This window comes from Chamaea fasciata, unplaced genomic scaffold, assembly GCF_029207755.1.
Source record: "Chamaea fasciata isolate MVZ Bird 193981 ecotype frontalis unplaced genomic scaffold, bChaFas1.0.hap1 SCAF_2, whole genome shotgun sequence".
Taxonomy (NCBI): domain Eukaryota; kingdom Metazoa; phylum Chordata; class Aves; order Passeriformes; family Sylviidae; genus Chamaea; species Chamaea fasciata.
Window position 1 is genome coordinate 105,798,509 of NW_027094087.1, and position 27,801 is coordinate 105,826,309.

Below are 27,801 nucleotides of genomic sequence, written 5' to 3' on the forward strand. Positions count from 1 at the left end.
AGTAAAATGCAGAATTTCCAGTTCATGAAAATTATCTAGAAAAAAAGGGCTTTCTGTACTGGGAATAAGTATTGTCATGTAAGTTATGCCTTCCACCTGACTTAAGGTCTTCTGATACTTCTAGCTGAACAAACTGGTGAATAATTAATAAAAATACAAAAGGGAATAGGAATGGACATGACAATGTGTTCATTACACATGGTGTTATTGCTGACTGGAGTTTATGCAGGAATGATCATTAAGCCTGCTTTTCACAAACTCCGTAGATAGTGGCTACCACTACCCCATGAGGGATTTCCCAGATGCACAATACAGGCCATACTCTACCACCAGACTAAAGTCTGAAGAGCTGTAAAGCAAAAGATAAAACATCACCCTAAGGGAAACTAAATAAATGCACTTGGTCATACTTACAACATAATCAGACACCTTGCTACACAGAAATCTGCAATTATCACCTCTAACAATACAGGAGTCCTTCCAGTAAGGGTGGTATTGAAATACAAGTAAGGACCAGGGAGTAATTCAGATAAAAATCCTTTCATGTCTGATAAAAAATAATTAAAAAATCTTCCTGAAAGCCTACAGAAAAAAAAACATGTAAAAGATATTGCATATTTTCCAACCAAAGGTATGTCTGGATTTGGGAGTTCTGTAGTTAAACACTATAATACTTTTGGAACAAAGGAATGTAATTTTGAAGGATGCATGTGGGTTTTCCCAGTGCACCTGTATTACTGAGTTTTCCAGCTGTACCTTTTCAGTCCAGCTACACAGTCCTCCATCCAGAGAACTGAGATTCCCTGTGACTTCAGAGGCACAAGAGTGATGTGCAGTGCACACAATCAATAATATCATAACTGACATCTAAACATACAGCAATGAAGAGGTGTATTAACATAATGGAAAAAAAAGGCTGAAAATTAAAAAAGGAAAGAATTTGAAAACTTCTGTAAAAATATCCAAAGAGGGAACAAATGGCTCCTACTTCTCCCTCTGGAACAGTTTTAAGCTGTGTGGTGAAAAGGACTGCTGCTGTGGGCCAAGCACCCAAGACACTGCCCACAGCCCTCAGGGTTCGGAGGAGAGGCACTCTCTGACACTTTCACCATAAAATGGGACATAAGAGAAAGGGGAGATACAAACATACTCCTCTCTAAATGAATGCATCTGAGCAAGCATGGGCAGTACATGAAACCTCATCTGCCTCCACCACAGCTCAGGCTGGGTGACTTTGACATCTGGCTGCCACAAACCAACAAACAATGCTGCTGCATGTACTCATCACTGGGAAAATGAAACCTTCTTTAGTAAGAGAATATTCAAAAGACCCCATAGATTCCATTTACAATGCTAGCAACTCTTTGAGGCATTTGTGAAGAAAGGTAACACAGGAAGCACGCAGTGTAACCTTGATTTATGCAACTGTACAGAGCTGAGCAGTAAAGAGTGCATGAATTATTAATCACATCCATCACTGGCAGCATTAATTGCCTGGTGACAGAAATCCTAGTGGACTCTGTTTGCTGAGTAGTCCTCTCAAAGGCAATTGAGAATTCGTGAATACATGTTATTTCTCATCTGCCTACAGAAAATCAGTGGTCTGAAGAAACAGACAAAGATGGTAACTGAGCCACCTACCCCCTGTCCCTCACTAGAGTGACAGTGTTTACTCAGGATGCTTGACACTCCAAAGATCTAGTTTCCCTTCTTCAATGCCAAAACAAATACCAAAAGGAGCCACAGCATGTTTAGAAATGCATCACTTTCTTGCTGTTGGCAACTATACAGAAGGAACTTATGTGAGGAGGCCATTCATCATTCTTCAGATTTGAAGGAACACCAAAACAGGGCAGCTTTGAGATTCAGGGTGTCAGTGCTTTCTCTGGTGGCACACAGCCCACTGCACTCCCACTGCAAGTCAGGAAAAGCACAGGAATGGCAAATAGCTCTGGCTGGAGATCTCATTCACTTAGTTCTTGTTACAGGACAGCTCAGAGCTGGGAGAAAGAGGAAAGAACATGACAGAAGTCTCCCTCTTACATTCAAGACTCAGTTCAACTAAAATATTAGGAAACATCCACTTTCATGACTCGTTAAAATATCAGGAAGGTATTTTAATTCTTTGCAAAAAGTTTTGACTCTGTCACTGCAGAACCACATGCTTTCTATTTAATGCCACTACAGTACATCCTAGTCAGTATTACCTATCCTACTGTATAACCTATGTAATGCCTTGCTTCAGATGGACAACAAAAACTTGTCTTCTCTCTCTGAAATACATTCAATCTTGAGGAAATAGTCTTTGAGGGGGTTTTATAATTGGATTTTTCTTTTATATTGCGATACAGTAATAATGCCTTCAATAGCAAGATTGCTTTTTGTCTGTTGAATACAGAAATGGTCTTATCACAATATTCCATGTGATGCGAAACTCAGCATAAGCCTGAAGACGTAAAACTCAAATAAAACATTTTCAGCCATTGAAAATATTCACTAAAATGTTCACATTTTAACAAATATAAATTATTTAGCAGCCGAATCTTAGCCATACATTATTTAAGGAAGTCATACTTACAAGCTACAGAAGCACCAAGGTCTTAAAATGCTAGCAGATAAATAATGAATATATAACAAGAGGTCCTTAGAACTGACAAAACCCCAGTCAGAACCACGTCACAGCTAGGTTAGTTTGAAAGTTAGAGAATGCATTTCAGAAGAATTCAAAATAGGCAATAGAGCTTTTAACTGTCCAAAAGCAAAATCTCAGAATTACAATTTCAAAGAGTCCTTTTAATTTAAGTAACCAGTCAAGATGGAAATATTTGGGAGGCCAGAACTGCAGCTGAAACCCAAAAGAAGGTCAGAATTCAATCAACAGCTCAAAAGAGACAAAGGAAAAGAGAAAAGGGCTTTTTTGAAAAGCAGGAAACTGCGGAGAGCAGAAGAAAAAGAGAAATGACAATGAGGTGTTCCCAGCATCACAGCACTGCTTCTTCTTGGAACTTGATATTGAGGCATCACTTGTGGCTGCTTGTGGCTGCTTTCTGGGAGCTGCTGAGAAGTGACTGCATGCCCTGATTCTTACTGTAAGAATTCTTGTGTACAAGACACAGCGGAGAGAGCTAAACCTGAGTTGTCAGAAGTTATCGCAAGTGTGTGCAACAGGAGTCATGTCAACACAGGCAGGAAAGGGCAACTCGTGCACCACATCCAGCTCAGCAGCAGCAAGGAGGTGCACCCCGGGAACAAAGGAATGCCTTCATCCTGAGGCAGTAACTAAATGGAAGGTGTTTTAGGATATGCATGGCAAGGAAGATGTGTTCACCTACTGGAACCAGGTTCACACAAGGAATTAGGTGTCAGGCTGCTGATTACCTTTGGCAACAGCGAAGAAAGGTTTGTGCAAACTTGACGGAGGGGAACGACTAGGAAATAGAAATCTAAAGGGACAGGACTGTTTTTAAAAGTAGGTAAGTTATATGAATGTCTCCTGACTGATCCTGTCTGAAGAGCTTATTTTTCTGAACAGGAAACAGTGTTTCATCCATACAATCATGGTTATCTGGCTGTGACAAGCAACCAGGACAACAATAACTTTTCAGCAGCTACCTTACATTTTACATACAAGTTATTTATAGCAGTTTGCCAAGATAAAAGTCATGATTTTGTCATAATCAGTGAAAATCAGAGCAGTGTGACCTCCACGTTGCGAGACAGAGCGCTCTGGGCCTGCTGTGTTGAGCACCCACAAAAGGCAAGGCTGCCTGTGGTGGAATCCCATCATCCACAACTGTACCTCCAGTAGTAGATGAGAAAAACAACCTTACAGACTACAGCTCTAGTTTAATCCAGCACTGGTAAACTTCAAACGAGGTATTTTTTAAGGTGTAATTCCTGCCAGAGATCTTTTGCCATCCCTCACCAGTAATTGCTAAATTAAATAAAGCCCATGCTGAAATTTAAGGCATGAACTATCAAAGGGCTTTTTAGCTCATTTAGCTATCTAGCTCCATGTTATACTAGTTTTCATATACTACCTTTCTAATCTAAAAGTAGTCTGCTTTAAAAGTCACCCTCCTTTTTGCTAGGCAGCTTATTTTGTCTACAGAGAGAAAAGCATTACCATTTTTTCCTTCTTCCACGACTCACTACATAATGCTGTTTAAAAAATAACACTCGTCTCCTGAAAATGATGCTATCTTATCACCAGTATTGTACTAGCTACTAGATATTTCTTAGCTACGGTACTGAGCATGCAAAGTGTGATGTCTTATTTCAAAATACTGATTTTTCTCCACTATAGAAAGCACTTGGGCTTTATGTGCTATGAAGTAGGAAGTTTGTGGTTTGTTTCAAACAAAATCTCCCTGCTGTTCAGTGAGCAAGAGCTTTGTTTACTACAGCTTTCTGTGTGAAATATCTTCCTCATTCTTGATGCCTACAATCTTCTCCATTCTCTTAAACCCTCCTGATAAAAAAGTCTCTGATGGAGCTGCTGTAATTGATTAGCACCATCCAAAGAAGATATACAGGGGGAGAAGATCTATGACACTGCCAACTCTTGCATTATTTCCTTGACAAGCCTAAGGTAAATGATTAGTGCATTAAACCCTCAATGTAAGCAGAAGTACCTAACTCTTACAGAATCAAGAAAGAGTATGAAAATGCCAGTAGACTGTACTATAAAAGCTGAATCGTAGAAAACAAACCCATGTTTTTCTGGTAGAACTAAATGATTTATATCTGACAATCTGGCTTTGGTAATCCACAGTTGTAATTAACAATCTTCAGGGTCAAAATCTCCTGATTTTTGTGCTGATGGCACAAGATTTTAGAGTACTGTACAAAGAGCACTGCAGATGCTTCAAGTATGCAGTTGGGTTTTTTTTTACAGTGATTAATGAAGATAACTTCAATTAAATTTGAGGTTAGAAGTGGTAAATGACACTTTGTACTGAAAGACTAAAGAAACGGCAACAAGCAACACCAAACAAAGAGAACAGAGAGAGGACCCAACTTTTACCCACTATGAAATTAGTGATATTTATCTTATTTGTCAGAAGGAAATGCAGTTTTATAACTCATTTTATCCCTAAAAATTTTACCAAACTGAATTCAAGCTAACTGTAGAGTGTAATTATTTTTCAGACTTTTTACTTCAAGTCCAGCAGCTGGTGGTATAACCCACCTGTTTTCCTCCTCCAGGTCTGCGAGAATTCTCTCCAGTTCTCCTCTTTCCTCACTCTCCAGAGAAATCAGGATCTGGGCAGGGCTTCGGGGCTGGCTCAGGGGGGATTCCTGGTTCAGACTTTGGCAGTAGTGCTGGATTAACAAGTGTTCATCATCGCTGGAAAACAGAGGAGGATGAAACAGGCTGTTCCCTTCCTTCTTTTCAACTTCACAGTGAATACGAGGAGATGATTCACTCCCAGTCTCTCATTTCTTACAAAGAGATTTGCTGAAGTCTTTGCAACCAACAGCAGAGCAATGCACCTTAAAGCAAATCTGCTGACCTGTTTCACTGAGTCTCTGGTAATTTTCCTTCTCTACAGAGACCACCTCCCTCCATCTCAGTTTCTAAGATACTTAAAGCCAAGTTTTGCAACAGCTGACAACCTCAGCTCTCCTCTTTTGACAAACTTCAATTAGGAATTTGCTTGCAAAAAAAGAAGTAATCTTCTACTGCCTGACCTGCATTGTGGAAGGGTCATTCAAGCAAGGGTGACGCATTTATTTTTGTACCTACAAACTCTCCTTATGTAATAAGCGTGTGCTTTATTTATCTTTTTTTTTTTTTCTCTGTAACATTCAAAACTAAGTAAACAAAGAAAAACCCCTGAACTAATATAATGAAAGTACGTTATTTTCCACTCAGATGTTTGGCTTTTTTTAAATTTAAAAGTGATGTACACTGTCAGAATACAAATATGTTCTGTTTAATACATATGATCTCTTTCTCTGTTTCTATTGCCCCTGAAGCTGTTTTGACATCTGAAACAGAAATACCTCTAGAAAAGAAAAGGAAATCCAATACTGAAGACTTCAATCACTTCCCAGAATACATGGATTATTTTAGGTGTGGTTTAGGTGCTAAGGAGATGCATCCAAGCCTTAAGCAATGCAACTTACACCAGCAGTCACTGAGAAACCATGAAAGGTTTCTCTTGACACCATAAGACAGGGTCAATAAAAATGACACTGCTGCTGGAGATCTCATAGAACAAAATATTTCAGTCTAGTCCGTCTAGGGGTTTTTCCTGTTATGTTTCTAAACCAGAATTTAACAGGCATTTTGAACAGCTGCTATTGTTCAAAAACTATAATTTTCCTAGTTTTCATTTTGTTCTGAAAATGTTAATGATGCAATTTTATGACTGCAGGAGTGCCAAGGCAATGTAGAGCACATTAACATTAGTTCATAAAAGAAAAGTATTAATTTTTTACAAAATGAGAGACTTGCCAGTTCCTAAATTTATACTTTCCGTGAAGCATTTCAACTGTGATTTCCTTTAAACCTCTGCTTTGCATTTATAAATATTCTTATGGATCTTAAGTGAATTAAGAGTGAACAAGTGACATAACGACTGCAGTAAAATGTCACTTTACAAGCATACTCTTTTTGTGTGATTTTCAGCCTGCACAGATATTTTATACATCATTGCAGTGACACTACATAATGAAATATTTTGTGATATATAAATGTATATGTTGTGATTTTATTTCCTGCCTTTCTTGTTTCCATCTATCACTCTACCTGTACTGATTAGCCAAATAATCCAAACCCTGCAAGAATAACAAATAATACTTAAGCATAATCTGACAAGCAAAATCAAAGTAATTACAGTTGTGAATTCATGTTAAGCTTTGATTTTGCTGCAATTTGTATCTATCTGGGTAACATTTCTTCCAAAATTCAAAATGCACTATTGTCATTTTAATAGTACAAACCGAGAAATAAACTGGAGAGTCAACTTATTAATTGAATCATGCCAGTACAACTTCCAGTTGGTCAAAAAAATGAACTGAACAGTAAGACCTAAGTGTAATACAAGAGATACAGTGTACGCATGATTCTGGTGACAAGGACATTGAAATAGTTCAGTGGGACAACACAAAATTCCATCTGTTAGAGCATTACTACTGTCCATAGTAATACAAAATTAACTACAACTTGGAAACAAAGTTTTCATTAACTGCACAGAACTATACTGACATTGCATATATATTAGTTTTGAGGCATCATTTTAACTTTCTCCTTTTACCAATGTATTAAAACAATGAACTTGGCTCTACAGGATATTTTCTTTCAAAACTGGTAGGCAACAATCCTACCAAGTCAAAAGAGAAACTATTTTGACAACAAAGGAACAGCTTTATTGCTATCCAAGAACATTATGAGCTCACAGGCTCAGAATCAACTTCATAAAATGCTATTCATTTGGAATCTCAATTTAAGAGAATGAAATTGGCCAGAATTCTGTGTTGTAAAGGACTGCTACAAATTTAATTGTCTAAATTTTCAAAAAAATCCATCCCTTAAACTGTGATAAGGATGAGATCATGTGGAATAGATAAAAACATTTTTTGAGAAGTTGGGGGTTTTATTTCTGATTGATTCAGAATCCATGCTATGGTTTCTCCTACACAGTTAATGAACCAAGACCAAATTTTCAAACACACCCATGACGTGGCTGCTTCTGTGCTGTCTTCAGAAACATGACTCACAGTGAGTTCTATGTCATTTTATTCAGAGAGTAAACAACAGCAAGAATATTATCAGAGGAGAACCCCAAAGGGTTTCAGTGAGATATCTGATTTAACTAATTCTTAAAAATCAGAACTTTTATTTTTTAACTCTACATTTAAAGTAATACAATGAACGCTTGTCAGTGATCTGTCCAACTTACAGTTTACTACTGCTTGTATTTTATGGTGATGATCAGTCCCTCCTGGCTTACACTTACAATGTATTTTAGGTATTTGTAGACCAAAGTTTTCTGTTTAGCCTCACTTATGTTTTGTATGACACTTTTCCCACACCAATATTTTCTAGCTTACAGCAATTTAACCATAATTAAGCCTGAACTAAGATAGGAAGGGGATTTTTCTATCTTTGTCCTTAGAACTCATCAGATGATGACCAGATTTTGAATGTGGAAATTACTGGCTGAATAAATCAGTAAAGAAATTAGCAGTTTTAATTTTGAAGGTATCAATCATGTGTTGTATGATTTGGTATTAAGCTACAAGCCATTAATCCAGACACTATGATACAAATTGAAAGGATCTGAGCACATCATTAAATTGAACCAGATGTAATACATGGCCGTGCAAATTCAGCACTACAAAATTTCATTACAAGTTATTAACCTTCCCAAGAAAATACATGTCAAAACCACGAAAACAGCCTACTTACATGCTCTCATTAGGTGAAATACTGTCATTTAGGTAAGAACCATTGGTGTTCTCCATTTCTGCTAGCCTGTGGAAAAATAAAGAAGACTCATTAAAACCAATTATTTTTTTCAAAAACTTTGTTTGTTCTAACATTCTGGAAAGAATTAAAGAGCATGATGTTTTTGATGAATTTGAAACTCAAATTAATTTACACTCGCTGTTGATTACCAAAAGGTTTTGCAATAAGCTATCACAAAAGATTGTTTGTTACCATGGCCTGGCTAAACTCTCTTCTAAGTTTTCAGCCCTTTCTCTGAGGTTATATTCCAACTTCTCTTGATTAATTAATTCCAAAATCAAAGAAAAGCCTTAAGATGCCAGGAGATTACACAAATTGCTTTGTACCTGGCAAGGTCATTGTCAAAACTGTAACAATCTGTCTTTTCTCATTAGTTTTCACACTCAGCCCCTCCTAAAACATTCAGCATAATTCAGAAACACCTCTTCTGATCAAGTGATACTGGAGAAGAGAAAGAGGCCAGAATAACTATCTTGCATCACCTCAACCCTTGGAAATTTACTTGCTTGATGGAAAAACATTTTCATATTTGCACAATTAATCCACTTGTTGATTCTTAGGAGCAGCATGAAAGCAGAGAATTGAACTAAAGCAGTGATATATCACTGTTTTCATCCTCCAAATCAAGAAAAAAATCCTGTTTGTGGTATTTCATGAGGTGAATTAACATCATAATGACACCTGAGATTCATATGAAAGTTTGGAGGTTTCTGCTCTTCTCATTTTTACTATTGTATCAGGGTCCATATTAAAAACTAAACCCTATGCGGAATCATAGAAGGGTTGGGGTTGGAAGGGGCTTTTAAAGGCCTCCAGTCCAACCCCCCTGCACTGAGCAGGGGCATCTTCAACTCGAACAGGAGGCTCAGAGCCCTGTCCAGTCTGACCTCAAACGTTTTCAGGGATGGGGCATCTACCACCCCTCTGGGAAACCTGCTCCCACTGCTTCATCATCCTCATTGCAGAAATTCCTTCCTTACATCTAGTGTGAATCTGTCCTCGTTTAGTTTAAAACACTACCTCTTGTCCTATCACCACAGGTGCTATTAAAATGAGGACCCCAAGGGACCTAAAGACCAATTCTGACCACACAAGTGCTCTGGCATGCAAGTTAGGACGGGCTGGTTAACAGCAACCACAGATGATGCTCTTGCATCCAGAGCCTGGAAAGCAAAACCCCAAATTTTATGTTTCTTTAAGAACTGCTCAGGTAGCCTCTAGCTCTTCTTTTTTTCTTTTTTAAAGTAATTTTAGAGAAAGATCTGCCTAACGTCCAGCTGGTCTCATACCTGCTAGCATAATGTTCAATGCGTGAATGAGTATCATCGTGTGAGAGCTGAGGGGACGAGGCAGGCCTATAAGGCAGAAAACACTGATTAATCACAAACAATACCCCTTTAAAAGTAAAAAGACACTTAGCTATGCCTATACCCTCACATCTCTAAGCCTTATGCCATGTTTGATAAAAAGCAAGTTAGAACTCCAGGTGCTGTGTGTGCCTCCTCAAGCCATCGGTGCGATGTTTTGTGGTGCCACACTGGGGATTTTGACCATTTGCAATCCATCTGTTGCCACGACTGTTCTTCACACCAACTCCTAAAGAAGCCTTTTCCAAAGGATTTATTCAACCAGAGCTTTCACCCTGGTTTTTCTCTTCACACCTGCCTCCTTCATTGGCATTTCTGTTTGACATGCAGCCCTGCAAAGGCTGCCAAAGTCCTGCTGGGAACCTCTCCTCTGCCTCCCACCCAGCTCCAGTGCCTGCTTCCAGCACTTCCCACTTAAAATAGCCTTTAAGAATTATTCCACGAGCAGCTAGAAATAAATACAGAAGCATAAAATGTCTGAAATGAGCCTTTAATAACACACTGCAGACACTGATGATTTTGCCTAACATCTTTCAACAGTTGCAATCTCAATGGTAGCTCAGTGTGTTATACAGGGGGACACTAAATTATGTTGGGTTTCCTGCCTGACAGATGGCATGAGGTCCTCTTCAGTTTTCTGTTGATGAAAACAATTCATAGGACTTTTCTCATCAATTAGAGTGTTGTTTCTTAGAGCCTCAGCTCTGGAAAACATCAACATTAAACTGTGTCGCCTATGCAGTTCAGACAGCACCCTTTGCTGCCACATGGGATTTAGCCAATCTATGTGTATTGAGAGGTGCCAGACTAAAAAAAAGTGATGCAGCTTCCCAAACTGTGTGGCAATTTTATACACTTGCTAAATTCCAACTGCCCTTTATTCCATCTCTGCCAACTCTCCTTCTGGAACTCCTGACAGAGGAAGGAGTTTCTCCCCATTTTGAATTGTTGGATACTGTGGTTCAGGCTGGCTCTGCCCAAAAGTGATTGTATTGCATTGCAGGGGCTGGCAGGTTTTGTATTTCCTTGTTATAAACCAAAACTGTAATAATCTTCTGGTTTTTAATTGTTCTCATGTTAGGAGTTTGACAATCCTGCTGTAAATCTACTGGACTTCTCAGCTTCCAGGTTTCTAATCAGCCTCCAAAGGGCTCTAGATTAGGATCCTTCTGAATTCATAGAGCTGTATGCTGGATAAACAAAATTCATCATCATTAATTTCTCTTCTCACAGAACAGCAAAGTTTTTCCTCTTGAAGACATTATAGGCCAAGTATAACAAATCTCATTTCGTCTTTGAAATGAGCTTTGGCCTCTATTTTCACTCATCACATATTCAAGCATTACTACAGCACACCAGAGGACAAACACTCAGTTCACAGAGCTCCTCAGTGCAGCAGAGATTCAGTGGATGAGCAATTGCTTCTCTGACTCAATATCCCATTCTGTATAAAAAGGTGCAGGACAGGAGGGGGAAAGGACAATTTCGTTAGAGCAGTGGATCATAGAGCAAGATAACTATGGTTTTCTGATAAATTGAATTATCCTCATTTTTTCTATTTTTTTTTTTTTTCATACAGCAGATGTTAAGCTGGTCTTAACTGGTACCATCAATGCAAGAAGAGGTCTTGTTTTCAACACACACACAAACGTTGATGCTAATAATATGCATAGACTAGGAAATATGTGTTAAAAGTTGTTTCAATTTTGAGTTGGATCATTCTCTTAGTGCCTCTCACCCTGGCATTGCACATATATTTGTACCAGTATGAAAGAAGGGACAGCACTTGGTTGGGACCTACTGTGCAATGAGACGTCTTTTTTTGCAGTACTGCGTGGCAAAAAGTCAGGCCTGACTGCACGAATATATCCTTGCTGCCTTGAAATTATGCTGCAACTTCAGAAGTGACCAAGTTACGTAATATATATATAAATATATATTTTTAAAAGACAACACAATGTTGTGTTACTTGTTGGAGCTGATTCTGCTGGCTGCAAGCAGGGAGTGAGGCTAAAATTCCAGGTTTGTCTCTCCTTCAGAACATACTGCAATGGAGATACACCTCAAACAGTGTTTTAGAGGTTTGCTTTCTTAAGCAAAGCGGCTTGGTAAGCATTGCTTTGTGTTGAATTCAGCTGCTCAGAGGTACTTTTGCCAGTCTCTGAGCAAACTTGAGAACGACTGTGCTGTATTTTACATACTCTTAGTGACCACCTGTGCTAGAGCTCACAGTCCTTCCTCTCTGAGCCCACATAGTCAGCACACCTACTCAGCTCAAACACTTAGCAGGAAGGCTGAGTGACACAGTCAATATTTAGCCAAGATAACCATCCCTTTTACAAGGGCTCCACAGCTGCCTTGTTCATGCTGGGGTCGGCAGGAGCAGCCTGGGAATTCTAGTCAAGTCAAGTGGCAAACACCACCTTCCTGCAATTCCCCGCAACCCCGGAGACCTGGTTAGCAAGGTGAGGGTACTTTGTTCAGCATTTCAGTTGATGCTTCCTGAACGTGTCGAAACAAGTAAATTGTATTTGTATCATTGTATCATTACAGCTCAAGTAAAAAGATACAAATTCTCACAACTTGTGAACTGTCCCTTTAATGCCGGGCAAGCAGCGTATCTGGGCAAAATACTGGATAACAAGCAGTAAGAACCATTAACTTCCAACCAAAAAAACCCATTATCTATTTATAAACAGTTCCATGTATACCACATGTTGGTGTCGGAACAGCACTAGCATTGCTGAGTGCTGCCAGGTGATGCTTTTCTGAGGCACTTCAAGCATAACCAGAAAACTGGCATGAGAGCACCAGAAAAAGGCAGGAGTGTAGAAAACATGGGAACATTTTATGACAACTGGTTTGTCTGCTGAAGCTGGAATCACCCTGTAACCGAGAAACCGCTTTAAACCTGGGTAGCTCAGCAACTTGAATTGCAGGTCAAGTGCTATAGCATGAAGGAAAGAAATAAAGTTAGCAGAACAGAATTAATTGGAATTCTTTCCAGCCATTATTAATTTCTTATTTTTCTGCTTCCTTGTCAGACCAGATGGAAGGATTATGCTCTGGAAGACACCTGAGTTAATTGGGTAAAAATGTGCAACCTCTCTGCACAAATCCTGCTCCTCAGTATTTCTCCAGTTTTCTCAAGTATTATATGTGAGTTAAACTCCCTGTAGTATATAACAGCAAACCTTTGGTGTGAAGCTATCAGTGCAGGCACACCACAATGTTATTACTATAAGTAACTAGAAATAACCACGTTATGACAGCTTAATTTCATATTATGTCAGACACAGCGATGGAATCCCACATGATCCAAGCTTTCTTCGAATGTTACTTTCAACTTTGCAATGGTTCTGAAATATAAGGAATCTAGATCCATAGTGGCATCTATTAAAGTGCATCCTCAAGCTCAAAGCCCCACTATTTCAGTCTGGCTCCAGACTTTTGGCATTCTCTGTGGGTGAATTCTCAGCCATATGAGGTTTGCAGTATTAGAGGTGCTTCTTGGTTGCTCAAACTTCCTAGAGGTAGAGCACTTCCCTTAGCTTCCCAAGGGTTTGTGCTGCCAGTGAAAATTATAAATCAATATTCCAATGTATACATTTCACTCTTGTTTATTCTACAAAAAGTTCAACGGAGGTGCAAGCCATATACATTTCGCCATATAGAAATATAAAAAAAAATCTATTTATCAGTTTCTCATTAGTTATCCATATGTGAATTAAAATTAATCCTTATTTAACATTATTCTAGAAGCATCTGTGTAACACTAGAAGTAGCAAACGCCACAATGGTAAATATATATCTATCTTTAGTTTATGCTGAGGCTATTACTACAACAGTAAGACAATGCATGTGCTGGAGTGGTGCAAGAATGAAAATCTATTCCACAGCTGAAAACCCCTGCTTTTTTAACCTCTGAAAAAATACAGTAAACATTTCCCCATTTCAACCTGCCTTCACAAATCTGAATGTATCTAAAAGACTGTAATAAAATACCCAGTGAGCTCTGGATTAACTGGGGCACTGGAGTGTGCAAAGTTGCACATAAAACCAAATCACAGCTTTATCTGCAAAACTGTCATTCCTGAAACTGAATTAAATCCATACCAAGTTCAATCTCTGTCTTTCAAAAAGCATTTAGTATACACTCAGAGGGATCGACACTTAATTCAGAAACACAGGCTTTTAAATGACAAACTTTGATAAGTGTTAGTAGGTCTGCACGAAACCCCTGTTAAATCAATGAAAGATACATACTCCAAAAAGAGTACACAGTACAAAATTCATGACTGCTGGAAATTCCAGGATTTATCTCATTCTACTCATTTGGGATCAAAACATTCCTTCAGAGAGTGCATCAAAGGAAATAAAGAAAGGAGGAAATGATCTCATGTAAAACTAAACAAAGAAGTAAACAAAAAGAAAAAGTGAGGGAGCGCAGCAGCAGTAGCAGCAGCAGCACACTTCAGCAAAAGTACTCACGCAGAATCTACTGGCCAGAAGTTGATCAGAGTAACAGGACTGCAAGACAAAAAATGAGGAGGTGAAGAGAAAGGCAGAAGAAACTCAGCAGCAAAATAATTACAGAAAGTTTAAAAAAAAAAGTCACAATAACGAAAAAGCAGAAATCCAACAGACCAACATGAATGGCTGTGAAGAGCAACCAACCAAAAAGTGAGAAAAAAACCTTGAAATCTAAAATTTAAAAAGAGAAAAAGCGAGAACAAGCTGCATGCAATTGCCATTAAAAAACTGATTAAACGTGTAAAAAACCAAAGGGAACTGGATTAAGTCATTGATTTCTCCATGTGCATCATTACTGCTTTTTTTTTTCCATGAAGACATCAAAGTCATTTAGTAAGATTAAATTTATAGGCTGAGAAAAAAGTCATTTAGGAAGGTCACAAACACCGTAGCCTAATTAAAAAAAATAAAACCAAGGAAAGATACCCGTTTGGAAGAAAGTAAAAATTTAATTAATGTATCATTAGCCTCCAAATCGTGCATCAAACTTAGAAGTTTGTAAGACTGCCAGTAAGACTGTGAGTATTTTTTTTTTCTAACTGAAGCTGAAGTTCCTGTATAAGGATGGGTGAAAGCAGATAAAGGCAATGGCAACTGGAAGTCCAGCTTGTGTTTTCCTGCCAGGTGAGGGAGACAGAAATGAAAGACATAAAGAGGCTTTATGCATTTAGGAAGTGAAAGGAGTTGGCACCAGCTGGGGAGCTCAAATAGTGTACCAAATGAATTGCCACTTAGATACTTCAGAGCTACTCACGTTTCCATGTTGTCTCCCTCCAAGACAGTCTGCACAGGCAGGTAGCCCATTCGTGGGTGCTTTGCAAAGTATCTTTTTGTTCGAAATTTGTTTTTTAGTACCTTGGCAAAGTCACGGACGTCTTCTCCTGAAGTTGTCTGAAAGCCACAAATCACAATGAAATCATCTCTCATGAGGTTGTCACTGATTTTTCAGTTGCCTCTTCCTTTGCTGGGTCACTTGGAAGAGCTGTGATCACACCAAGCCGAGCTGCCAATGGCTTGAGCCCCAAGCCACCAATTTTATTTGTCCATCACTGTCACCTTACAATGCACTACACAGACACTGCTAGTAGGGAGGAGGGAGGGAAAGAAACGAAGTTTCAAAACTCCCTGACAGGCTCATGCCTCACCTCAGGTGATCTCAAGAAGAAAAGCAATAATTAGACAATAATTTGTCATTTCCTCACCTGGCTGTGGGGGGACTCTCTGCCTACTCTGCGTTCAGCACTAAAATGGCTGTAGTGGAGGACACAGTCCGTGTGTCCAGCTGGGTCATTCATTGTCTGGATCCCAACTCTTACCATATCCGTTTGGCATCTCCATCTCACGGACTTGTCAATCTTTAGAAGTTTCTAGGTACCTTTTCTTTCCAATTTCCCTCCTCAGCCTTCTGTGCCATTAATATTTTGATCAAAGGGAAACAAAAAGCAGGTGAGAGCTGCTGAAAGCTCTCAGATCAGTTATTTCTTTCTGCACCTGTTCAGTGTGAAGCTAGCAGTCATTTAAGATCAATACTCTGAGGAGAGAACAATTTGCATGAAGTTTTCTACTTCCTTGCTACTCCCTTGCCTGCAGCAGGCTTCCCGTGCTGCTGTAGAGACCAGAAGAAGAGTACAACGTAGATTTAAAAAGACCAGAAGGAGTCAGGAAGAGTTTCAAGGATGTCTGTGGTGAAGATGCAAGTCTTATTGAGAGCCTGATGAAGAATCAGGCAATTTTCTCATGAATTTTAATGTAACACTTCAATTACTTCAGTCAGGCTGCACTCCCTTCTCTGAACCTCGCAGAAACACTAGACCCTGAAGTACTGATCTTTTACAGTAAATTAAGCTCCTCCTGACCCATATAACAATATTGCTTCTCCAATCTATCTAATTTAAAGGAAAGAAATTAGGGAAAAGTTAATCTTTCTGACATCTTTACTGAGTTTTATGCCTTCTGCATAGAGGGGAAGGACATACTGGAACCCATCAGTTAAACCAACCTTCACAGAGCTGCTCAAACACAGATACAGAGATTTTTAGAAGGTAGAAAAATTAAGGATGCCCTGAAAAAATATCTGCGGAAAGACTGAAAAGACTAAACAGAAAAGGCAAATATTATCCCTGTACTTATGACACCTATGAGCTTCATGTAAAGCTGGAAAGGATTTGGCTCCCTTTTTGGTCAGTCTGTCTGGCAGGAAAATTTGGTGTAAGCAATGACCAGCAGGGAAGTGACACAGCAGAACCTATGAGCCAGTACAACAGCGTCTGTATTTTCAAGTAACTGAGATATTGTTTGGCAATATTAAGTATCCCTTCCTTAATTAATCAGAAGTAAAGACATTTGGGGAAGGGATGGATGAAGTGTGCCCAGACCACCCAGAGGACTCCACAAAGGAGATTTATTGAGGTGGCTCCCCGCCCATGCCCCCGGAGGAGGGAATTCCCTCTGCTGAATTCCATCTGCAATGCCTGCCAGGAGAGCTCTTAACCAGCTTGTCATCAAAAAAGCACACAGAGCACATCAGCTGGAAACACTGAAAAACTTTTAATATTTAATATTGGTATAAATAGACTAAGCACAGCTTTCTGTCCAGTTGTTCACCTGTGCCATTTATAACCATTTATTAATGCCCTGTCTATTGTCAATGTTGAGAACACTTTCTATTGCATTTGACTGTAATTTAGATTAAGTGTTTTCACGTATTAGCAATGAAAATTCTTCGCTTCAGCCTTCCTGGGACTGTTCTCGCCCTCTCCCCCTGAACCTTTTCCATGACAACCAAACAGCAAAATGCTGTGTTTGCACAGAAACATCCCAATCTAGCTGGTACCACAAGAATCCTGAGAAGAAAATATATCTTCCAGTGACATCTAAAAACATCAGGCACCTCTCATACGACCCAACTGCCATTTAAAAAATGTTTAAGGAGCACAAGAAAGGCAAAGAAAATGTGATTATTACTTGGACAAGATGATAAACTGAGGCTATTTTTAGCCAAACCTTCTGATTTACTCCAAAGATGTTTTATTACACATGATTTTCAGAGTAAAATTATCCAGACCAAAATTCCCAGCAGAACTGGTTTATGAGGAAGAAACAGTGGAGTTTCAGCATCCCACCCCTCTGAAATCAAAGCAACATATAGGTAAATGAGTTGAGCATGTTCCAAAACTATTCTGAAACCAAACTATTTCATAAGAAACAGTTCTTTTTATTCACACAGGAATAGCTTTACTACCAGCTGACATTTCCCAGTTTGGTTTAAGACACCAAAACCCCTTCCCCAGACCTCAGCCCCAACTGGAAACCCTCGATGTAGACAGGGTCTACCAGTTCGACACACTTCCTTCCAACAAGGTGTTTTTTATATTCATGTGTCCCTGTTCATTAAACCCTAACAGAAAAATCACCCTGCATTTACATCTCAGTCTGTAAGTTGTCTTCTATGCTTTGTCTGAAAGCTCTTTAAGTCCTATCTCTTTGAACAATAAATTGAGCTGTTTTGCTTTCAGGAATAATTGTTACAATTTTTCTGTCTAAATGAAAACTAGACAACTGCCTTGCCCTTATTCTGACTCAACCTTTAGCAAGAGAGGGAAAATTATCACATCCCTCAGGTATTTAGCATGAGTTCTCAATATTCCCCTAAGCAGAATTAAAGACCGCTGTGCTCAAAACTTTCTTGATACTAAGAGGGAGAGAGAATAAAAATATCAGAACACTTTGGAGTGCGCATTGAATTATTGCAAAGATATTATCAAAGAAGGCACCACATGTCTTGTGTCTGCCAAAATGCATTTTAAGGTGAGAGATCAGTGTGAAGGAAGACTGGTAAATACTCTGCATACTCATTTTCATTCATTTAGAAAACAATTACAAACTAGACATAGCTTCGGTGGATGTTCAGTGCCCCAGTACTTGGGTAAATTTTTTGTAATAGCAGCAACACAAAAGAGAGTGGGGCTTGCTGTGTGTCACATTCACTTCCCCCTCCACCTCAGTTAATCCTCCTCTAATTCAACTGGCTGCTTGTGCAGCCAGGCACGGCACATTAGCACGGGTTGCTGGAGTTCAGGGAAAAATCCACTGGCTGTGAATGGTTCTTTATTCTGATCCAGCAAGCTGGACGTGGTGGCAGGTTTCCTGTTCACCACCATGTCCACCTCTGAGTAATCCGTATTTTCAGGGACAACACAAACCTGCTGGACACAGCACTGCAATGAGTTGCTGCAGGCTGGGGGTGCGCCTCATAATCAATCCTTTTTTATTTCTCTTTCCTCAAAGCACACTTGAAGTGTAAGAAAATAGTTGGAAGATACCGGTTTGTGCACTCTGTGCACCACTCACAAATCTCCCACGTTGTTTCTTAGCAAGCATAAGAGTGGCAAAGTGCAAAGCAAACCCACAGTCGATCCAGGAAGGAGGTGTTCAGCTGCAGGTGGAAAGAAGGCTCACAGGGAGTCAGTCAGTCACTCACTCACTCCCCCTGCTTACGACTCAGATCACAAGATTCTGCTCTAGGAATGCCTGCAATGGAGAAGTCTGTTCAGACCTGCCCAGAGATTCCCACTGACTTGTGCAGCAGTTCAGGCAAATCACCCTTCCAGCAACCTCAGTCCCTCGGGGACAGCGCTGAAAACCCCAGCCAGCGAATACTGACACAGAGCCAGCGAATGTGCATTGCTGCCCTTGCAGAGATTCCCAAGAAATATAGACAGATAGAGATAATGCAAATAACTATCCCTAAGTTAAAACTAACAAAAATTCTGAGCTTGCTTTACTATCATATTTTAGGGTTTTAGATTTTTTTTTCTCTCTTTTTTAGGTCTCTAAGAAAAGCTGAGTCTTTACTTCATTTTGGCCATGCCTTTTTGCTTGGATGAACATTTAAAGACTGTTCATATAATTTTATGAGGCTAGCCCAAGTATCGTCTTGATGCTTTATTTTCACCATTAATGACTACCAGCGATGAAAGACTAGGAATAATCCTGTCTCACCAGGAAATGCTGACCAGAGTGCCCTGCTTCAAGACCAACACAAGCAACAGCAAAGGCAGCTGAAAGCTCAATCTTGCTACATGGTGGAAGTTTAACTTGAGAGCACCTCTAATTTATGCCCCTTTGCACTGGTCCTGAGAGGCCAAAAAGAAAAAGGAGCACACTGAGAGAGAAATGCAGAATTTCCTTTGCCACTTGTCAGGTGTGAAAAACACATTTATGCAAAACCAATCCTTTTGGGAGCCGTGAAAGAAGGGTGAAGACCCTCATCACACCATCACTGCAGCACCTTGTACTGAGCACCCTGGCTTCTCCCCTTCAGAAATGAAATCTACCTTGCAACCATGAGAACTTCCCAGGCATTTTATATCATCAAGTCATCAGACAATACAAAGGTACCATGAAATAGTGAAGAATTTAGAAATGCAACCATAGTGTTGTGGGGGAAAGCATGTGAAGCGGCAACTTGATGAGGAAAGGGGAAAAAATCACACACTGATTTGGAGAAAACCTTGGGACCCAAGATATGAATGAGTATTTGCACAAATCATGTGATTCCAGGAGGATCCATAAAGTGAGCTATGGCACTGAACGTGGAACAAATCATTAGCACACAACAATACATTACAACACAGAATTGTGCAAACAGTGAACTTCGGTTTACTTCAAACCATTGGAGTAGCCTTGACTAAGCACCAAAAATTGCTGGCATGTATCGTATATAAAATGAGATTTAATTATGGGGGAGGGAAGAAAAGCAGTCCTAATGCTTTATTACCTTGCACATAGGAAAATAAAATTTTCCTTTCTACATAAGGAGGGACAATCAGGGTCAGTAAAACAGCTACTTACTGGTGTGCAGTATTCCACCATGGGATAGTGCATTTTGTGACCTTTCGCAACACGGCCAGAGAAAAAGCAACTTTGGCAGATGTCGTAGTTAAAGTGCTTTAAACTTCTGTACCTGAAAGAGGATAAAACAAAGTTTCACGGCTTCAGAGCTTTGTATGTGACTGCTTCGCATCAGCCCATCAAGTTTGCTGTGTTAATAAATTCTCTTCCGTGACTTGTCACACGGTGTGGAATGCCCAGCAATGCCCCTCTGCCCTGAGGGACAGGTACTGCTGCCTCAGATGTTTGTCAAATATCTCAATCTTCAAAAGAAATTCTTGTATTGGGCAACAGTGAAGATTTCTACACATTCACTCACCTTTAACGTATGAAAGACACTACCACACTTTTTATTTCTATAACATTAACTTCAGATCTTTTGTTCTTCATCATAATTCCTAAAACAGAATGTCCTCCAGGAGGAAAATTCAAGAAAGTAAAGCCCTCTCAATAAGTCACTCTGGCAAGCCTCTCATGTCCTTCCTAGCACCTCTATAAAAACAATTTTCTTGTCGAGCATTCCATCCATGCAAAACTCCGAATGCACTTTTGGGCCATTATTTCATCTCATCAGCTCTATGAGGCAGCTAACTGTTGTATCTGCTGTGCTGAAGTGGTTGAAAGAGCCCGAGGCATAAGGGTTGTCTTGTTCCAAATACACGGAGCAACTCAGCCACAACGACCTCAAAAGAACATTGTTTTACATGAACTGGGTGCACAGTATTAGCTTTCTAAAAGCCTTCCAATACAGTATCTTTTTGTCAAGTGTGTACACAGGGTGTCAATGACTTGCAAAGACAGAGAAAAAAATCTGTGACAGGCAGATTCTACTATCATGATAATAGATTTGTTATATAAATTTAAGAGACAGATGAGATCAGTCAAGTAAAATTAGACACAAACACAGAGTTCCAGTGTCTGCTTCCCGAGTTCTCAGTGCTTACAACAGACTATCCATTCACTTGCCATCCTTTGATATTTCCAAGGACTGCACTTTTCAATTCCACCTACTTGTCTTTGGCTGGTTCATACAAAACTGTGCAATACAGTAATTCATAAACTGTATCTGGGAATGGGAAAATTAGACTTTGTGGATGTGTTGAATTACTCACATCCAATCCATAGCTCTTCCTCAGTAATCTTTATCACTTCCCAGTTAAGACATTCATAGGGAATAAAAAGCAAAAGAACTTAGACTATTAGAAGAACAGCCTCAGATTCAAAACAAAGCAATAAATACCTTCACGATTTCCCCCATTTCCCACTGCCTGTGAAACTGTAGCAGAAAGCATTGCCCCACTAAATGCATAAAAGCAACATTCATCTGCTCCCAGTTTAGAGCAAAATGATGGCTTTTTTTGTGTAGCATTGCTTGCTGCTGTTATCTATCTGGGTTTTAGAAACAAAATTACAGAAAGCTCTTTGTAAACAACACGGTAACAGAGAAGGAGAAATGCCAATGGTAAAAGAAGACAGTGTGTAAAAGGGGCAGAAACCATACAAAGCAGCTATTGCAAAGCAAAGTGATAAAACAAGTCTAGGCATAATTGAAAGTGAGTATTTACTTAGCCCTTAAGTGGCTTCTCAACAGGCACACCAACACACAGACATTTTTCAACACAGTGACTTATTCATTGCCATAGTAACCACGGTGTCAATCCAGATGTTTAAATAGACCAGCAACATTTCCCCCACTCCAGGTTAATGTTCCACCAACATTCTTTTGCTGAGAAATGCACACGTAGCTTTTACATGCCTGAGAATTTTCAAGGCACTTCTTTGCTTTATACTATGACAGAAAGCAATTCATTAGGATCCAATTCAGAAAATACAACTGCATAGGACACACTGAGTGTAAGGCGAATTGTGTTAGTTGTGCAATCCAACAATGCTTTTGTTGAGGCATGGGAAGACTGGGACACAGAGGAAGGGCCATATCTTAACTGAGAGACGACCATTGTCCTCTTCAAGTCTCACAGCACTGTACCAGTCTAGGTGCCACTCTCCCTTGTGTCCCCATCACAATTATTTTTTCCAAGAACAAAATGCCTATAAAATGAAGCTCCTGATTTGCCTGGAATCAGGCAGAGCTCTTGATCCACCAAGCAAGAGCACACATGGCTGAAAGGGAGAGAGTCTGTACCTGAATCCAATAATGGGGCACTCCTTACAGATGTTACACTTGGCTTGGTGCTTGGCGGTCTCAGCAGCAGCCACCCTGTGCAGGACAGGCAGCCACACCATGGACTGTGGTTCCAGCCTCATCCAGTCCAGGAAAAGGGCTGCTTCAATCTCTGGTTTGTTGTTGGCCTGCAACACAAGGGAAAAATGACAGGGGCTGAGCACAACTGATCCATCTACTCACCAGCTAATTAACAGTTCAAGCTGTTCGCTTCCTGTCAATTCCATATCACTTCCATGAATATGCTCCAGCTTTTCCCCCAGTCCAACTATTCATTACAAAAAAAATTATATAAAAATAAAAAACCCCCATGATCCTGCCTTCAAGCCAGGAACTGAAAACTATTATTAATATTTCAAACCTCTCTTTCTCTTATTCTCTCTATTACAATAGACAGCACTACCATGTACTTTGTCACAGCGAAAATCATCCACTTACAGGATCACCTTTGATGCCTGATCTCACATTCCCTGTCTCTCTTATCTGAGCCTGCATAGCACTGCTTCTCACCTATTTTAAAAACTGTTATCCAAGCCCTAAAAATTGCATGTCTTTTGATCAAAATTCCTTTCTCCTTAACATCTTTCATTATCACACTGACCTTTCTTCATAATGCACCCGTAAAGAAATCATTCAAATCTCGCTCAAGCCTGTTGTTGAACATGTAAACCCTCTTTCTCCTTAAATGCCTCAAACCCTCCCCTCTTCTCACCAGATCTTCCTTAAATTTCCCATCACTGACTGCAAACACAATACAGTTCTGTCCCACAATGATTCTCATATTCCATTACAGCCCACACTCTTTGTCAACAGCAGAAGAGCCTATGCTTCCCAGCAAACCCATTCTTCTGCTGCCTTCCCATCCCATCCCAACCAGTGTGATATTTCAGGTGTCTCTTCCATGGTAACTTCAAGGCAGCTCAGTCACAGAGCCCAATCCCACTGTGCCAGGCACCATGCACCCCTGAAAAAATGATACACCATCCCGACCCAAAGCACCTACAGTATGCAAAAAGAAAGCAAAGAGACAAAACCCACAAGGAAACAGGATGGTAGTGGTCTCTGTGCATAGGAAGAGGTCACACTGCACCAGCAGGCTGGACACTGCAAAGAGCAGTTCAGAACAAAGGCAAGGAGCATCAAAAGGGATTTAAAGGAAAACAGTGGAATGAGGGAGTCAGTGTTTACAGGAAACAGGCCTCCGTTTTGCAGGGTGCCATGAAGCTGCACAAAACTGGTTATCTGAGAACCTGGGAGATGATTTCAGTGCTGGAAGTGAGGTGATGGATCAGGTGGAAACCTCAAGGGGCTCTGGTGGGGAGGGTGGGAGAAGGCAGGATGTGTCTGCACAGAGAACAGCCCAAATGATGAAGAGGGATAACATCGTGCTCTGTTTCTCTAAAGCATCACTACATGCTGATTCCAATTCCTCGAGACATTTCCTCCCATGCTACCCACAGCAACAGCATATTTATGGTCTGAATATATCTAAATCCTCTGTCTTCCCTTTTCTCTAGACTTTCAAATACAGCTCTCAGTGGGCCAGTCTTTTATATTTTAAACTTCACAAGGCTGACTGTCTTCCTTTGTGGTTCCAAACCTATTTGAAGCATTTAAATAAATAATAAGCATTAATGTATCATGTACATGAACCAAGATGAATAGGGGATTGAGTGCTGAGGACTTTTCTGCTTGCTCTCAGTTACTTCTGCAGTTTCTCATGAAACTTGAGTTTAGTATAACCTAGCAAAAACCTTATTCCACTAAAAATGCTAGCAACAAATTTCGAGAATAAAATGTCCCAACTGATCTTCAGGAGACAGAGCTATAGGGAAAACCAATTAGCTGTAGGTTTGTTTTTTGTTTTCTTTTAAATCTAACACTGTTTATAACCTTGACAAACAAATTAACTGTTCAATATTTGAAGGCTAAGAAAAATCCAGTCTCCCAGATAGAAACCCACAAAAAAGATGTGAAATACAAACCCTGTAATATGCCCTGAATAATGCACTGCATTAAATTGACTTAAAATGCTGTTGCAATACTTTAGTTTAGAAACAAAGATTCTTGGTCAGAGCTTCCTTCTTAAGATGCTCATTTGGGAGCAATGACTCCTATGACTGCATTTGGGATCCATATACAGGGACTTCTAGTATAGTCAAAAATACCCTTCTTTGGCTGCTTGGGCTAAAAACATCGAATCAGAACATATCTACAATTATTCAGATAAAGTCCTTCACAATTTGATATTCACCAAAGGATTATATTAAATGGAATACACACTGAAATACTTGTGAAGTCTTCTGCGTTAAACCTTAGTTCTCCATTTTTACAACTAGCTGCAGAATTTAGGAAAGCCCCCCAAAATAAAAAATCAGAAGCACAATAGAGTCCAGTCAACACTGGCAAGAGGATTTGTTCACAACAGTGAATACTGCCTTCTGCCACAGTACATCAGTGAATTCAGTCGAATTAAATTAATTCTGGAACTCCTAAGTGAAAGGCATGTTTATAAAATATGACCATCTATATTTTCAGCTGGAAGGCAGGGCAATAAAGGGGCAGGGGAGAGGCTTTCTGTGACTCACTCAGGGATCCAGCTTCAGACAGCAACTACACTGGCAAACCATTACCCTGCCTAGCAGACTACACTTTCCATACAGAGGTCCTATTAGCCTCAAAAAAAAAAAAAAAAAATTAAGAGGATCTCTTTAATATACCATTCCTAATAGAAAAACATGAGGTGTACGGAAATGCTGCAGTGCAAGCTGCAGTCAGAATAAGAATGAGCCACTCAAAGCGCTGCTCTCCACTTGTAGCTGCTTTAAATTTGCAGGGAAAATGCTGCAGCAATGAAAGACTTTCTGTAACACCCTAGATCTATTTTAATTTTGCAGTCACTGTCAATTGCCAGCAGTCCCAATAGCTGCCTACCCAGAGCTCCATATGGCGGCTGCACAAAACCTGTGCTCAGAGAGATTAGGTGCATTAAAATGTATCAGAACTGGTTCTGAATTATATTACATGAAGATTTAAAGCCACGTGGAGAAAAGCTGGTCAGGGTCAGACAGTATAGGACAGACAGTTCTCAACTGTCTCCCGAGCTGCTATTACAATATTTTTAATAATCTCTAAATCCAGTAAGGCAGCAGCTGAAGATTTTACGTACAGGAAAAAGGCTGAATTCATACAGTTCATATCTGAAGCAACAAGATCAAGCTGTAAAGAATATTAATGGTTCTTCTCTTGAACACATTTCTGTGCAACTTCTCAATTTTTATGGTAATAACAGAGTGAATCATAAAGTAAAATTCATTAAGGCCTTTCCAGCTTACAAGTAACAATTTGTTAAGGAGGACATTCAAATTCATTATGTTCCAGACATCTGTTTTTCACTATTTATTTTGCAGAAACAATGGGGAAATAGGAAGTTGGGTGGTGCTAGCATCCTTATGCAATACTTGGGAGATGAGTTTTTTGTTCTTCCCTCCCTCTTCCTCCAGCTACTAGCTGAAAAAATATCCTATGCTGTATTAACTTTGTCCGTCCATGTTAGGAAATATGCTACAAAATACAGTTGGGATTTTACATGAACAATGTGGTATGCCTCTGGACTGAGTCAGATAATACAGCAGAAATTTCTGATAACATTCCTGATTAGCTATATTCTGTTTATGTGCAGTGTAGGAAATTGACCGGAAATAAATTAACATTCTTAATTTAATGGTGTTTTTCTGCCTGGATGGAAAGCTTTACATTAGCAAACACTGTTTTGGACAAACCAAACTGAGGGATGGGATTGTCATGACTTGTTAAAGTCTAAAAATGCAGAGCAGCCAGTAACAGGAACCCTGTCTCCCCAGAGTCAGACCTAACCCTGTTCACCCTTGTCTTCCACCCCTGCATTACACTCGATTGCACTGACTGTGCCAATGTTTTTAGTGTTGTGGCAAAGAAAAATAAAATTAAAAAAAAAAAAAAAAATTAAGTCAGAAGTAAATTAGTGCAGTTTTATAGGATCCACACTTGAATACCATCTTCTGATCCCCAGCCTCTAAACCATTTAAAAATAGTTTTTGAAAGCAGTTCACTTGTAGGATTCTTCAAGACTGCCTCCAAAGTCAGGCACAGGTTCACAAAATCCTGCTGAAATAAAACCCGGATTGCTGTTTTATGACATTTACAGCACAGCAGCTTGAGGAAGGATTTGCTAGTTCCCTTTGGCCAGCTCTCTCTTGACAGAGCCAGGAGCAGAAGAAATATCCTATGAATAGAAACAAGGGCTGCCTGAATCTCTTAAAAGAGATCGAGTACCTCAACAGTAACACTGCACTTGTAAGTTATTTTCACAGACACTTGTATATATAACTATATATAGTTATTTGTATGCAGTAATGGTATTTCCTAACTGCTCAAAAAATAAAAGCAATAAACAATACCCCAAGAAACAACTGTCCAACCAATTAAATCACAGCATTTATGGCCAAAGTCACTTTCAGGGTCCTGGCCCAGGATTTGTAACACTCAAATGCCACCTAAAAGGACTAACAGCTCTATTTTGGATTTTATTTGCCTGCGTAAATACACCAGATTTGGACACTCTTCCCCAGTTTTAGAAAACTGGCTGATCTTGCCTTACCATTGATCAAGTACAAATCTGGTAATGAAGACTACACAATACAGAATATTAAAATACTTTGCTTCATCAAAGTGAAGCAAAACAAGGTTTAAAATACATGTATGAGTTAACTGCACATATTTTACTACTTCTTAGCCTCATCTGTTCTAGCTTTTAACACCAAGTACTCTAATTCAAGTATATGCTTGAAAGAAAGCACACTTAAAGAAAGAAAGCATTTTATAACCAAGAACCAACTATGCAACATTTGACTGAGAAATGGCAAGGGACATTTTCATCTGAGCTGCACTCTGCTCTCTCATCACATTTCTTCAAAGTCCCAGTGTCACAGTAACTCATCCAAAGCAGTGATGTGAATTCCTAGGTCCTGTTTACACTATATGAGGAAAGCATATTAATAATTTTCCACTGTGATTAAAACTGTGTGTCCTTCACTCCATATCATTTCCCTATCCTGTTTACTTAAAAAAACGTACTCATCACAGAATGAAAAGGAAAGTCCTTTCACACTGCAGCAACACTGAATCCACTCAATTTTTCATGGATCTATAGATTGCTTTGATGCATTCTGAGCTTAAGCAGAACTCTACAGTCTTCAAGTGGTCACTGGATTAAGCTCTTTGCTCTCTAAACTTGAAAGTATTTTTTCTTTAAAATCTCAAAGCAGATTTATACACTCCTGCCCCAAATAGGAAAGATGAGTCCCATG

General features: G+C 39.5%; 1 protein-coding gene across 17 annotated transcripts in view; it reads right to left on the bottom strand.

Moving 5' to 3' along the window:
* Positions 1-27,801, bottom strand: part of DMD (dystrophin) — a 990,047-nt gene that overhangs the window by 23,248 nt on the left and 938,998 nt on the right. For 11 of the 17 annotated variants that reach the window (XM_066176982.1, XM_066176984.1, XM_066176989.1 and 8 more), the window contains 7 exons: positions 22,415-22,581; positions 20,233-20,344; positions 15,134-15,270; positions 14,338-14,376; positions 9,769-9,834; positions 8,420-8,485; positions 5,192-5,350 (listed from right to left, as the gene is read on the bottom strand). In XM_066176982.1, coding sequence (XP_066033079.1) covers positions 5,192-5,350; positions 8,420-8,485; positions 9,769-9,834; positions 14,338-14,376; positions 15,134-15,270; positions 20,233-20,344; positions 22,415-22,581 — 746 coding nt within the window. The remainder of the gene's footprint in view (positions 1-5,191; positions 5,351-8,419; positions 8,486-9,768; positions 9,835-14,337; positions 14,377-15,133; positions 15,271-20,232; positions 20,345-22,414; positions 22,582-27,801) is intronic. The other 6 variants (XM_066176979.1, XM_066176995.1, XM_066176997.1 and 3 more) reach the window with 3 other exon arrangements.